The sequence below is a fragment of the Molothrus aeneus genome, chromosome 10 (genome assembly GCF_037042795.1).
Source record: "Molothrus aeneus isolate 106 chromosome 10, BPBGC_Maene_1.0, whole genome shotgun sequence".
NCBI classification, from domain to species: Eukaryota; Metazoa; Chordata; class Aves; order Passeriformes; family Icteridae; genus Molothrus; species Molothrus aeneus.
The window spans coordinates 938,176-952,688 of NC_089655.1; the positions used below are offsets into that span (position 1 = coordinate 938,176).

The 14,513-nt window shown below is 47.1% G+C and overlaps 1 protein-coding gene across 6 annotated transcripts in view; it reads right to left on the minus strand.

The window, feature by feature from the left end:
* Positions 1-6,620: 6,620 nt before the first annotated feature.
* Positions 6,621-14,513, minus strand: part of ARHGEF4 (Rho guanine nucleotide exchange factor 4) — a 131,859-nt gene continuing 123,966 nt past the window's right edge. For 5 of the 6 annotated variants that reach the window (XM_066557000.1, XM_066557002.1, XM_066557003.1 and 2 more), the window contains 5 exons: positions 12,628-12,757; positions 11,699-11,830; positions 10,548-10,791; positions 9,835-9,912; positions 6,621-8,195 (listed from right to left, as the gene is read on the minus strand). In XM_066557000.1, coding sequence (XP_066413097.1) covers positions 8,038-8,195; positions 9,835-9,912; positions 10,548-10,791; positions 11,699-11,830; positions 12,628-12,757 — 742 coding nt within the window. In that variant the 3' untranslated portion in view covers positions 6,621-8,037. Of the gene's footprint in view, positions 8,196-9,834; positions 9,913-10,547; positions 10,869-11,698; positions 11,831-12,627; positions 12,758-14,513 lie in introns of those variants that run through there. The other variant, XM_066557001.1, reaches the window with a different exon arrangement.

A 14,513-nucleotide genomic window follows, 5' to 3' on the forward strand; every position in this document is an offset into this window, starting at 1 on the left:
CTTCCTACTGTTTTTGGTGACATCCTGCCAGAAAACATTCTGTGCTGGAGAACAGTATGGTGCATTTAAACTCTTCAAGCTGCTGGAATCTGGTGATTGATGGAAGCAAAGCAAAATGTTGAAATGGGATGAGTGCCTTTGCTCAGTAAGGTTTTCTGATGCCTAACAGAACACAGTGGCCAAGGCTCCCCAGTGGGGAATTAAGCTGCCCTAAGTTGTCCTGTCTGAGAGTGTGGTAAAGATGTTCAACCCTGCCTTGTTCCCTTTTGAGACATTTCTGGGGTTTGAGAGGTTTTATTTTATAGCTTAAAACAAAGGAAATGGAACAGATGTAAAATTTGACAATACTTGAGCATTTGCTTCATACCAAAGCCGTGCTGTTTGATTGGAGAGGTGACAGCCCTGAGCAGAAAGCTGTTAGAAATCAGTGTCTTGAGTGTTCCCCAGAAGGAAAGGAGCTGAGTAGGTGTGAAGTGTGGGTAATTATCCTATTTCTTTAGTGTGTGGGTGGTTGTAAAGCTCTGGGGGAACAACTAAGCTGCTTGAACTAACTGGCTATTTTCATTTATTGTAGGTCTCCAAAAATAACAATACCTTACCTGATAACCTTCTGGAAAAAAGCAACACATGTGGAAGAGGAAGGTGCAACGTGACTGCATCAGTCTGCAGGAATAGTGTTTCGTTGTCAGGATTATTGCTACAGGTAGTTTTAAGTAGTTGAGCTTCTAAAATTGTAGCTGAGCACAAGGGATGCCATGGACAGATTTTTTTTTTCAGTGTGTTTTTCCTCAAGCTAATTGTTGGTCAGTTATCCTGGGATTGCTTTCATGTTACAGGTAGATAGGTTTGGGAGTGTTTTTTGCAGAGCACTGCAGCTGATGAAAATTCATAATCCTCAACCAGCGGGTTGCTGAAATCTGGGATGCTATAAAGGGAAAAGCTGTTCTTCAGAATGGTGCTGATCACTCCCAGGCTAGAAGGATTCTGATGTAGCTGTTCTGGGAGTCTGCTGCTGTCAAACCTCACCTTGTACTGGATTCAGCACCTGCAAGGATGTGGTACTGAGTTCTTCAGTCTCTAGGTTGAGTTTCTGTCGTGGTGGTTCTGAATTTATTCATAGACCTGCCAGAATGGTGGCTCAGTAATGCTTTGACTTCTCCCTCTTGCCAGATGGATTTTGCAGTGGCAGTGTAGTTAATGTGTGTTACCCTCCCCTCAGTGACAGGTAGCTCCACTTGCTGTGGAGATAAGAACTCCCTCATTTAGGGGCAGCTCTGAACACCTGAGAACAACCAGAGCCCCCTCCAGTGCTCAGTTAGTGATTCATAGAAATCAGGCAAGAAATTTTGAGTTTCAAGTTTTCCTGTAACTAATTCTGGGCAAAACCAAAACTTGCTGTTTCTAACATCTTGTTTTAGATTCTAAACTCTGTGGCTTGCTGTAAACGAAGTCAGGTAACAGAAAGTTTCATTGGTGAGCTCTTTGGAATCAGGAATGATGTACTTACTTAGATGGGATTTTGGGATTTTTTTGTGTAGGAAATGTCAACGTTGCTGAATTGCATGGATAGAATGTCTGACTCGTGTGTAGGAGGCTAAGTGCACTCTAGGATTTTATTTTAGTATCCATCAGGCTATTAGCTATCCTGTCTTAATCATCCAGAATAGAATGGAGGCCATGTGATGACTTTAGGTTTGTAATGTTTATTTGAAACAGCAGCCAGAAGTCTGTGGCAGCTGTGGGAAGCTGGGCTGTGCCACAGGGAGAATTGCAGATGCAGAGGGGAGACTGTTGGTACAGGAACCCCAGTTGTAGTCCTTGGTGGGCTAAGAGATCCTTCCAATCCAAATGTGACAGAAGGAACTTGACAATGAGCAGCTCAGCTGGCAGCTTAAATTACCACAGTTGGGCCTTCATTTTTGGGCTATAGTAATCTACTTTGTAGAGTTTCACAATAGCTTTTTCTTTTCTGGGCAAGAAAGGTAAAGTATGTGGGCAAATTGATGCTTCAGACAGGGGAAGGGGAACACACCTTCCCCAAGTTTTGCTTTTGCCAGCCTTGTAGGAATTGTAATCATGTGAAGTGCCCAGCTGAGCTCAAATGCAGCTCCCTCAGCTTCAGTGAACACGTGGCTGTATTTGTGGATAAGGTTTTTCTTGATGGTGTGATATAGATAGCAAGTATATTATTTCAGGTTACTGGAGGTTAAAGAAAAAAGCCATAAATTATTATCCAGCTTGGGTAATGGGTGGGTGCTGCTTAGGAGAAAAGGGAAAGAAGTAGGTGTGGAAGGATAGGAGGAACTTGTAAGCAGAATTTTGTTCCATAGCTGCTCTATAATCAGTAGTTAATGCTTTTTGGGAGGATTACAGAATGATGCAAGACTTAGAGTTGATAGCTTGTTTATTTCCCATCTCACAAGTGTAAATGTAGGCAGTCACACACAAAGGTACACAGCTCTGGGGTCAGTACCACAGGTATTTCATTTGCACAGGCTGTGAACAGGGAGCTGCTTTGGTGGCAAACTTGTGCAAAAGAGAAGCTCAGGACGTGGGGAGAGGAGGGGTGTAGTTGCAGGGGGAAAGATGACAGGAGTGTTGAGCAAAAAGAACCAGCAGCCTGCATTTTTCCTAGAAGTGCCAGCACTGCCAAAGCCATGGGATTTGAGTCATGGAGCTTGCTGAGGACATGTGTGAGACACATGGGAGCAATAAGGTGTGAGGTGTTCATGGCAAGGCAGGGCAGCTGGGATTGCTGTGAGGCTGGGAAGGAGCACCTTGGCTTCTGCAGAGCCTGCAGCTGTGTGCCTGGCAGTGGAAAGGAGCAGACTCCATGCTGCTGCCTGGAGCTGTGGTCCTGGAGGCATTTCTGGATTGTGCCAGGTCACACTGCTGGCTGCACCTTGCACTGCTTCACTCTGACAGGAGCTGCACTGGTGGGTCACTGCAGCCTGAAGATTGATTCCCTCCCCACACTGCCCAGCTGAAAGAGCACCACTGTATCTTCAGGGGCTTAAAATCAGCTGAAAACACTTGTGGTTTTTTCAGTTCATTTTTATCCACTATCAAAGTTCTTTAACCCATTACTTACCTGAAGGCCTGAGCCTCAGCTTTGCTTGGGCTGGGAGCTCTGGGACAGGAGTTCCTGCTGGTGGCTGGTACAGGACATCCTGGCTGATATTTTGGGTTGTACCAGTGTGGTGCTGCTGATGTCAGTAGTGATGAGTCCTCCCCCTGTGGTAGAGAACGTCAGCAGCAGCAGCAGGCACAGGCTGAGGCTCCAGCAGTTGAGTGAGGTGTGAGTAGTTCCCTCCTTAAAGCTTGAGCAGTTGCTGTTGTACCATACTCACTGTCAGATGGGCTTTGCAATGCCCATAACCCTCATGAGCAGGTACATGTGGAACTTGACAGGAGAATTAAAACAACTGAAGTAATAACAGTGAAGAAGGAATCAGCACTTGCTGGGTGCTGCCCCACCTGCCAGGTGCTGCAGCTCAGAGTCTGGGAGGGCAGTGGTGCAGTCCTTGTTCAAAACTCTGATGGCTGCATACCAGTCTTGCCACAGACTTCTTGAATGATGCTGTTACATGAAGGTGTGCTTCCACTGCAGTGAATCTGGAGGAGCACAGCCTGATATTTTGACTCATCAGGTGAAAGGCCTTTCCATTGAAAAAACGCTAATTTCTGTCATTCTGGCATCCCAAGAAATGAAGTGCTCTCAGTGTGAAGCTGAGATTCTTTTGTTACTGGCAGGTGCTGGGATTCTGAGTTATCCCTGTTGGTGACCTGGTTTTCAGGTGCTTTTGGGAAGCTGTTGGGACACCCAGGTGCAGATGGCTGGCACATGGTTGCCTCCTGGATGACAGAGCAGTGTCCTGCACAGTGGGAATCTCCTGCAGTACACTTGCTGATCCAAGGACTCTGCTGGACACAGAGGGGGCTCCTCTGAGCTCACACCCCCCTGTCCTTCAGGGAATGGGCAAAACAGGAGAGACAGTACAGGCTGCTTTGGGGGAACTCTTCTCTCCATGGGAACTGACCTAGTTCTTACTTTGAGATAGCACAAAGACAGTTTGTGCTGGTTCTGATGCTGTTAGAACTTGAACAGTGTATACACCCACAGTGCCTGAATCAGATATTCTAAACTAATAGTTTAAAATAGATTTTTTTCCTTTTTTTTTTTTTTTGGGTCAGAGCAGAGACTATGTTATTTAGTAGCCACTGGTTCACTTAACTGGTAGCTTCAGGAAATCATCTGTCATTTGATTGACATCCTTTACATAATTCTTTGTTTTATTTGACCAAATGAAATCTGGGCAGATTTAGGTAATCAAGAATCATGGCTGTTTTCACAAGAAGCTTCCTAAATGGATATCTACAGTAGGAGAGCAACAGATAGAACCAACACCCCTAAAAAAAACCCCAAATCACCCCTGACACAATCTCTTTGTCCTTTTCATGTACCTCAATGCAGAACTGATTTTCTGTGGAGTTCAACTGGTTCTACCCTAAAATCCAGAAGGGTTGGTGTTGTTCAGACTCACATCAGGAGCTTCAGTTTGTTTTGTACACAAATCTGCATTCCTGGCCCCTGTTGAAAGTTCAGCTCCAGAGAAAAGTTCCTGATATCTCACAGCTCTGATTCTTCATGGTTCAAATGGACACTTCTTGTGGAACTGGTACTTCTTGTCCATTTAGCTCAGAGATCTTGCCAGAGCTGTTCTTGGCCAGCCAGGAGCCCCATTCTCCCAGGTTTAGCTGATGCCCTGGGATCTGCTCTCTGTGCACAGCCCAGTCCAGCCTGCACACGGGTTCACCCCAGTTCTGCCCATTGGCAGAACAATGGGAGCCACTCCAGCCCAAATGGAGGTGCAGCAGGGAAATCTGGGCTGGGCTAATCTGCTACCATCTCACACACGAGTACACTTTGCCATTTAATGAATAACTTGGGGGATGACTCTGAGTGTCTGATCACTTAAACCTAAGGAGGTCCCACCTGTTCTGTGACAGTTTGTTCAGGAAGCACTGAGGGTTATGGTGAGAGTTGGGAGGTGGTGCTGGCTGTTAAAGTAAGGATGGTATTTTGTGATGAAATCCTTTTCAGAGCAGTCTGTGGGGTGGGCATGTTGAGCAAAATGAGTTTATGGGTTTGAGCCTTACCTGCTTTCTGTGCTGCTGCTGTAACTCCATCACTTTGTGTGAGCAGCTTTTTTACCTGATCTCAGTCTTGCATAGGGGATTGGATCCTAGCTCCAAATGTGGCATGCAAGACTAGAATCCAAACTGAGGACACTTTTTAGAGAGAGTACTGATAGTCCAGTGGACAGTAGAATTCTTCCAGAAGTCATTAACTGCCCATTGACTGGGATGCTGTCTGGCCAGAGAAGTCTGGTTTGGCACTTCAGAAATGTCTGTAAAAAAAGTGTCTCTGTAAATCCTTTGTGTGCACTGGTCAGAGGTGCAGCCAGTTCTGGAAGAGCTGATAAATGATGTGATTATTTTAACCACTGGATGCATATTTACTGTTCAGAGTATTGCTACACAGGCAAGTAATAATAATAGCCAATTCTTGTGTGTGTTTCAATAGGGAGGAAGGGCAGGGTTGTTGCACTTCACAGCTGCTGCACTCCAGGGTCCTGTGTCACAGTCACCCCATTTCCCTTGGGAGAAGAGGTGAGGATTTCTACCAGAGTGCCTTCATTGTAGATGTAAAGCTGAGTATATTAAGCAACATTCTGCCTAAGACCAGATCAGACATTGCAGCAAGGGGAGCTTTGAATAGATGTCAGCACTTCCTTCACACTGGGGACAGAGTGGTTTTGAGAGGGATGTAAAGAGCTTTGAGGAGAATCTCCATCCTTGAGAGAATCCAGATAGCAACTGGACAAGACTATGAGCAACCTGTCACAGCTGGCCACGCTCAGTGTGGGGTGTGATCCTGTACTTGTGTTGGGGAGAGGATTGTCCTCTGCCCCTCTACCCCCCTCCACTTACTACAAAGCTGATGATAAGCTCAGAAAATTGATAATATCAGTGCCAACAGCTTTTCTTCCTGGCCAATCAAAACAAACATGCCATGGATAAGGAAAGGAGGGTGCAGACACTTAGGGTAAACACAGAAATGACAATTGCCTTCTGTTAATGAGTGGTGCTGGCTGCAGCTGGCTGACATAGCTCTGTGTGTGTGTGTGTGTCAGGGTCTCTAGGTCACCATCTCCCCCCGTGGGTGTCTGCACACACCTGGCAGTGCCTCAGTGTGTCTCTGGGTGTCCTTCAGTGTCCCCATGTCTTTGTCTCTTGGTGTCTGTGTGTGTTCTGCTAATACTGCTGTAACTGCCTCATCTCAGTGGCTTCTTAGAGAGTATTTTAAATTTTTTCTCCTTTTGCCCCCCCCTCCCCCCCAGCATTGACCCAGTGTCCTCCCCAGAGCAGAGAGTGACCCCTCTGGTCGGGTCCCTGTGTCCCCACAGCTGGGATGGCTGCTCTGAGGTCACCTTCTGGCAGGGCCCCTGTGGCTGAGCAGCCCCTGGTGGAGCTGCAAGAGCACAATCCCCACAGTGGCTTTGGAAAGAAACAGCTTCACACAGATAGACGGGCTGGAGACAAACACAGGCTGAGAGTCACTTTTACAAGTTTCTTTATGAAATTAAATGTTGCCCCTGGTCTGGGGGGAAGATATAGTGCAAGAAGGACTTTGTACATGCTACTGAATTCAGATATCCCTGGATGACCAGACTTTGGTCAGCTACAGCATCAACAAACACTGGATTTCTGAGCTCTGCAGACAGTTAGTGCTCACTCACACTTGGGCTGGAATGAGCCAGTGTCTTCCTTCCACTGTCACAGGATGTCTCCTAATCTAGGGAATTCAGTCAGTATGGCTTCTAACTCTCACTATGGTAAGGCAAATCTTTCTTTTTGCTAACCAAGGTTTAGATTCATTCTTTTTGGCCACCATTGGAAACTTGGGTACTTAAAGTGAGGCTCTTTATGCCAAATTTAGGCCTTTATCAAGTGGTTTTCCACTTTTAAAAGTGTCAGTAACACTCCTTATATTTGAGAGTCTGTGGGAGTTTGCATAACAATGACGTTGCAGAGTTGAACAGCAGACTCTGACTTCTGGGAGCTAGGTTTGCAAATATTGACCTTTCTTTAAAAAAAAAAAAAGAAAAGAAAAATTAAACAGACAAAACAGGCATCAAGTTAACAACATCTGACAAGAACAATTACAGACTTACAAAATACACAGTTCTGATTTTTACCATAAATAAACACATTACAAACAATGAGCATTTTCATTGGCCAGGAAATATGGCAGAATGATGGAGAGACGAGAATCTAAAGAATTGAGTATGGTATTAATTAGGCACATTTTTCTCTAACTTATGTAATTCAAACCCACTAGAGAGATTCTTCGACTTGACTCATGCTGCAGGTTGGCACAGTTTAATGTGGGGCACCGTTCACCGGTGCTGCTGGACTAAAGGAAGGGAGGAGGTCACAGTGCAGTGCTCACTGTGCTCTGAGGGCCTGCAGAGGCTGCTGACTTAGCTGGACACGTGGAGGAGGATCACAGCTCTGAGAAATGCAGGGCATGGGGTGGGCAGAGCAGGAGGTTCATCCCTCCTCACCACGGACTCTGAGCTGTTCTGAGCGCGGCAGCGGCCACGGGGCCAGCGGGTCCATGGGCTGCCCTGGCCCGTGGCAGCTGCCAGCCAGCAGTGGCGGGCACAGCGGGAAGGAGTGAGTCCAAGTACAGCTGACAAGGTAAATCTCTGGGCTGCAGCCTGTCCAGCTCCCTGCTGTGTGCTCCTGGAGCTTTGCCTGCTGGGCAGGGCAGGGCTGGCTCCGTGGCACCGCTGCACTCAGCCTCACCTGGGAGCCAGCGGGTCAGCCGGGCTGCAAAATAAATAGGGAAGGCAGGAGCACCTGTGCCATCCTCTGTGAGCACAGGGCTGGCTGAACCTGGGCTCCACCTGCCGGCAGAGGGATAAAGTGCTTTCTCAGAAGGGCTTCAGGCACAAACAGGGGCTGCCCCTATTTCCGGAACGGCGTCAGCCTGCTGATGTTCTGCCAGAAGTTCGAGGGCTTGCGCTTGGGCTCTGCCAGCATGAAGACCTGCTGCTGAGGGAGCGTGCTGGGCAGCGTGGGGTGCTTCTGCCGCAGCAGGAACTCGTAGTAGGGCCTGGTGACAGCTGGGAGGAGGAGGAGGAGATGGGAAGCGTGTTAGTGTTTTGTGGAGACAAACAAAACTCCACAACTTTGTGGAAGTTGTAAAGCCGGTATGTTTAATGTTTATTACAGCGCTGGACGCAGGTGGAGATTCCTCTCCAAAAGACATGCATGCCTCTGCGAACTCTAGGTTTGTTTTTCTTACCTCTCTCTCAAATCCATACTTATGAAATTTCACAATAGGTTCATACATATTCATTTTTACAAATTTTGTGTGACATTTGCCAAAAGAATTCCTAGGTCAGGCTGATCTGCTCTCACAGCAGTCTCTCTGTCTACCCCTTTGCTCTGTCCTTTGGCTGAAGCACAGCCTCTCTCTGAGCTTAGGCTTTCTATGAAAACAGGCAGTCAGACTAAACAGCTATGTTTTCAAACTACAGACTTAACTCAAAGATGTACATTTCACCTTAATCAAAATGGATTTCTACTCATTAGTCAAACACAGCTCCTTTCCCCCACTCTACTGCCTTCCCCACTCCCCGTTAAAGCTGCAGGGCTGTGAATTGGGTTTGTCTTAGTGTAACCTTTCCTTCAATTTATCCTTACTTTCAGCAGGGCCTTTTAGGATTAGAGCTCATGTGGAAGGCCCAGAAATGTGCTGTACAGCTGTCAGGTGTTCTGCCAGCACGACAGCAGGGCTAGAGAGCTGCAGCTCATGACTGGTGACAAACTTAGCTGGTGCTTTTGGCTGTGCTGGGAGAAGCAGCTGCTGTGCAAGTGCTGCTGGTGCCTGTTACAGCCTCCTGGGCTGGATCTCTGACTAGGAATGGTCAGTGCCTGTGTGGAGGACAAGGCTGGTCTGTGCTGTCTCCTCTAATGCTGTGCCCCAAGGGCTTTGCTCTGTTGGCATGGTCTGGCCTCCTTCCAAACTTCCCCCTGTTTGCAGCCAAATCTTATTTCTGGCCCTTTTTGACATTTTGCCAAGCTTGCTTTCCGGAGATGTGGCTGAGCTTTAAGTGCTGGCTGGTACCACCAAGAGGAAGTGGTTGCCTCTGTGGGTTCAGAGGAACCAGGTGACACCTCTTCCTCTGAGCAGAGAGAAGGGGAAGGTGGCAGCAACAGGGCTGTCTTCAGCCACAGTGCTGTGGGCACAGGAACCTTTATTTTGCTTGACTTCACTCTCCCCTGGCTGCTGCTAATTGTCCTTGTCTCTGGCAGCTTGAACCAAGAGCTCTGCCTAAGCATGGTACCTACCCTGGCACCCTGGCCAAGGTTCAGAGCATCCTCCACGGGCAGGAACAGTCCCTGCTGCAGAGCTCTGTGGCCCTCTGTGCACCATGGGGATTGCTACAAACCTTGCCTTTTGCCAAAGGGAATGCCACACTGCTGGGAAAGCCTGGCTCCTAGGGAGATGCTGTGCACTGGCCGTGGAGCAGAAGCTGCTGGGTTCTGGCAGAGTGCTGATTATGTGCAAAGTGGCTCTCCTGGAGTTAGGAATGACCGACTCCAGCCATCTGAATCTACCAGGAACTGTAGTGCAGATTGTCACCATCTGGCCTTCCCAAGAGTTTGTTAACATCACTTCATTGAAGCCTTTCCCGTGTAGTAAATACAGAGCCACCCCCCATTCCCCCAGTGTTCCTCTGCTCAGGTGTGACTCACCCTTGGGCTTCCCAGCATGGTGCTGCTTGCTGGCATTCAGCATTGCCTGCTTTTTCTGCACCTCTGTGATGGAAAACCCTGGAAGATGAAGCAGATTTCTGTCAGCAGCAGGTCATCATTTGGTACCTCAGGAGAAGACAGGGGTGGGCAGATGCCTGACGTGAGAGGCCACAATTGCTGCCAAGGCTGGGGGGCACAGCCTGCTCCCCCAGCCTGTGCTGGGCTGCACAAACCCCCCTGCAGGGTTTGCTGCCTGCCCTCAGCCCATGCTGCACTGGGGGGAGAAACCACTCCAGGCCACTGGTGGCTGAAATCTTTCAGATCACACTAGGCTGAATTGAGAAGGATTTGGACAAAACAACACCAACCCTCTTGGACAGTGAGAACCCTTGACTGAAGCTGTTCTATACTGCTCTGGACCCTGTACGTAATGTATTGACTACTTTGTCAGCCCTGCTTGAACTCCTTAAGACACATCAGCCTCCCTGAGGACAAACTGCAGTCATGGCTTATGGTGGTTTGCAGTTTTTTAATTGCACAGATTCATTCACAATGTAATGTAATACAGCAGCCCAGAGCTGCCCTTGAGCATGGGCTGGCTTCCCCACTCTTTCACTCCTCAAGCATTAGCCAATGGGTAAAAAAGGATGAAAAACCAAAAATAATAATAATTATTAAAAAACAAAAGTCTCCCAGCCTTGCTCTTTCCATACCTGTCTCCTGGTCGAGCTGCACCTGCCTCCTTTCATTCTCAAACGCCTTCAGCCAGCGCTGTTTCTGCTCAGGCTTTTTTGCACAGAATAAGTGGACTTCCTCAGTGTCTCTGCAGTGCAGCTTAAATGCATTTTTCACACTGATATTGAAGTCCTTGTCTTTGCCATCTTCCACATCCAGTATTTCCATGTCATCCATGCTGATCCGACTCTTGTAGTACAAGATGTCCCTGCGCAGGAGGTCCTGTAAGAGAGACCACAACACGTGGGGCTGTTCTTGGGTGTGATGGGGAATTTACCCTTCCTGCTATCATCAGAGACCTGTCAAAGAAATCATACTGGATTTGAGTCTGTGGAACTGCAGAGTGCTGAGCTGCTGTGGGCACTGCAGGGAACCACAGTGCTTGTTCTGGCTGCTGGCTGTGTTGGGGCCTATGTGCTGCCCTGAAGCTTGGGTGTTACACATGATCCCAAATCCTCATTAGGCCTCTGACAGAAAACACTATTTGAATCTTTCAGTTCCAGTTAAAAGCAAAAATAATACTACTTACCTCTTGGGTTTTTGTTGACAATGAAAAGTAACTTTGAGGACAGTGATTTTCATACCTAATTTACCTGGAGCTACCTGCATGCTGTGGAATATGCAAAAAATAGTTGGCACATTCAGTTCTGAAATTCCAGTGGAAGGTGCTGTTCACTGGCTCCAAGAGGGAAGATTTCTGTTATTACTCAGCTTATGAAAAAAGCTGTACTTACAGACTTACATGTGCTGTTAGCATGGCCTTACTGACTGCCAAGGCCCACAGCTGTTCATCAAACCTGCAGTTTTCTCTGAATACAACACTAAGGTGGAAGTTCAGATGAAGAACAAGGTATTTAGAAGAACTTGTGTGACAATACTCATAACAGAGTTGTACAGAATAACCCCACACTAACCCCAGAAGCTGTGCAGTGCTTTCCTCTTTTGCTGTGAGGATTAGGCCAGTAGCTGATTGCTGTGCTCAGGTGCACAGAACACCCCAGGACGTCAGAGGAAAGAATGCACAGAGTGCCAGGAGCATGTGAGGCCAGCAAGAATTAAGGAAACAAAGGGGTGGAGAGGGAGCTCACTTAAATCCACCAGGACAGCAGCAGCCAGGTTTCATGGTTACCTTCTTGCAGCAGACGAGCTGGTGATCGAAGAGGAAGAACATCCTCTGTTGGCTCTTGGCTTGAGGGGGGGAGATTTTGGCTAATTCCCCAGAATAGATGAGTTCGGAGCTTCTGACTAGGACATCTTCTCCCTGAGAACAGCACAAAGAACAGGTTGGTCTCAGCCTCATCTCAAAGTGGGAGCCTGAATTCCTGCTGCCAGAACTTGTGTGGGAATGAGAGAGCTCTGTGCTGGAGGACAGTCCTTGGCACATCAGGGAGACACTGGGCCCCTGGCACCCAGGGGCTGGGACCTGAATTTGATGAGAAAAATAGTGTGTTACATTTTTTAAAATCTCCTGTTCCGTGGAGTCTGCTCAGGAAGGCTGCTCCATCCCAGACATAAAGGAGGCACATAAGCAGGGAGCTAAGAATTTAGCCTGACACCCTTGGGCAGAGAGACAGTGTGGGTTTATTGAGTCTAGGATTTAGAAAATCAGTATTTTGTTTCTTTTGTTTAGCAATTTTTTTTTTTTAATGAGCCTACAGGGAACCTTGGTTTCTACTGTGACTATGCCAGAAGTTGCCTTTCTGCAACAATAACCTGGCATGCTAAGAATTAAGGAGCAGTTCTGCTCTTCTTGAAAGTTTGAACTCACTCAAGATAAAATGGGGGGCAAGAGAAAAATAATAGGATTTCATTAACCTACATGCTGATTTCATTCTGCAAGGAAAAACAGGGAAACAAGAATCCCAGGGAATGTGCAAAGGCAGCTGTTCTAGCTGGGTGATATGCAGACCTGCTCAGCTGTACTAAAAGCCCATAACTGTATAAATAAAAATCAGAGAGCTGAGGTGGGGCCAGACAGCGAGATATCACTGTGGAGAGAAGCTGTAGGAAGGGCAGAAGAGGAGCAATGTGGAATTCCTTGGGCAGGGAGTCCCCTACCTCCCAGTCCTCTATGGAGCTCTGCCACTGGGCGATCTTGTCGATGTTCTCCAGCCGCCGCTTGCGCTCGTTGATGAGCCGGGCCACGTTCTTCATGGCATTCAGGGCAGCCTCCACGTCCTTGAAATCCCTGGGGACGGACACAGGCCTCATGGTACTATGATATTTTTTGAAAAATCCCTTCTCCAGGACTTTTTCTCCTGGGGAGCTTCAGCTTCTCCTTGTTTTGCTGTTTTAGAATGTGATTTGGTGAATTGTATACTCAGCATGTGAATTGTTTTAATTTAATGACCAATCACAGCCAGCTGTGTCGAGGCTCTGAGGAGTCAGTCATGAACTTTCATGATCCCTTTTTTTGCAAGCCTTCTGTCTGTATCCTTTCTCTTTCTTTAGTATAGTTTTAGTATAATAATATCATATATCATATGTCAGCCTTCTGAGAACTTGGAGTCAAATTCTCATCTCTCACCTTGCCCTAAAGCCCTCACAACACCACAGCCTCAGGCTTGGCAGAATGGCACTGGGGTGTTGTACCTGCACTGCAGAGGAGAGCAGCCTGGCACAGAGCTGGGGATGGAAGCAGGATTCCACCTGCAGTCTGTCCCAGCTGTTCTGTCCCTGCTCCTCTGGCAGCTTCTCAGACGCTCCTTGGTTCTGAGGCACAGATTAGATGTTGATTAGAACAATAGCGTGTTACATTTTTGAAAATCTCTTTTTCCAGGGAGTCTGCTCACGAAAGCTGCTCCATCCCAGACATCCCATCCCTTTATGTATAAAGGAGGCACATAAGCAGGGAGCTAAGAATTTAGCCTGTCATCCTTGGGCAGGGAGACAGTGTGGGTTTATTGAGTCTGGTAACAAATCTAGGCCACCTCTGGGGAAGGGAAGGGGCTAAGTAATCAAATTTAGCTACAGAGGTGTAAATAGGAATTGCTGGAAGAACCTGCAGGTTCTCCTTTTCTTTCTGCAACATAATACAACTCATTCACAATGCTGCTGTGCCATGCAGGGACTGGTCTGTGGTGCAGAGGTGAAGCAGTCCAACAGTGCCTGGCTTGTTTCAAACATGAGCTGATGGTTTATCTGGCAGGGTAGGACAGAGGCTGAGCTGCCCTCCCCCACACACCATCTGTGGCCACCAGCCACTTCTGCTGAGTTCAGAGCTGCTGGGAAGGAGCTGAGCTGCACAACTTGGCTCTAAGGCAACTCTGAAACATCTCTGCACTTCCTTAAGCAACAAGACATGCTTAAAACCATTCTTGGAAGCACCAGGGCTGCAATTAGGAAGGTGAAATTAAGTCAAACCACAGTGGACCGATACCAACACTTTCATAGAGATTTTTCATGTGTTCAGGCACTTAATTAAGTGACAGTTATTTGAGCCAAAGGCAGTGCCCTCACCCTGAAAGTGGGTGATGGATTTGGAGACTTTTGGAGCTGGCACTGCCAGGGCACCAAGTGTGCATGGCCTGGCTCCTGCAGGGCACAACTTCCCACTGGGGAAGTGCAGCTGTATGGGCATCTTGGGATATATTCAACCAATGCTTTTGGAGGCAAAGTTCTCAACACCACCACCAGAAACATGGACAGAAACCAGGACAAATACAAGCTCCAAAGTACGTATGTGCTGGTATTACAGATACATGAGCCAAATAAAATAGAAAAAGGCCATTATATAAAGTGGACCTTGTAACTCTCGATCTGTGACAGGAAAGCTGAGTGCTGCTGTAGTGGAAAATTATGTAAATATACTTTTATCATATAATAAGTTATAAGTTAATATTATTATAATATTATATTATAATATTATATTAATATAAATGTATATAAGTATAATATCATTATAATATTGTGTTATATAATTATATAAGCATATTGTACGTTAT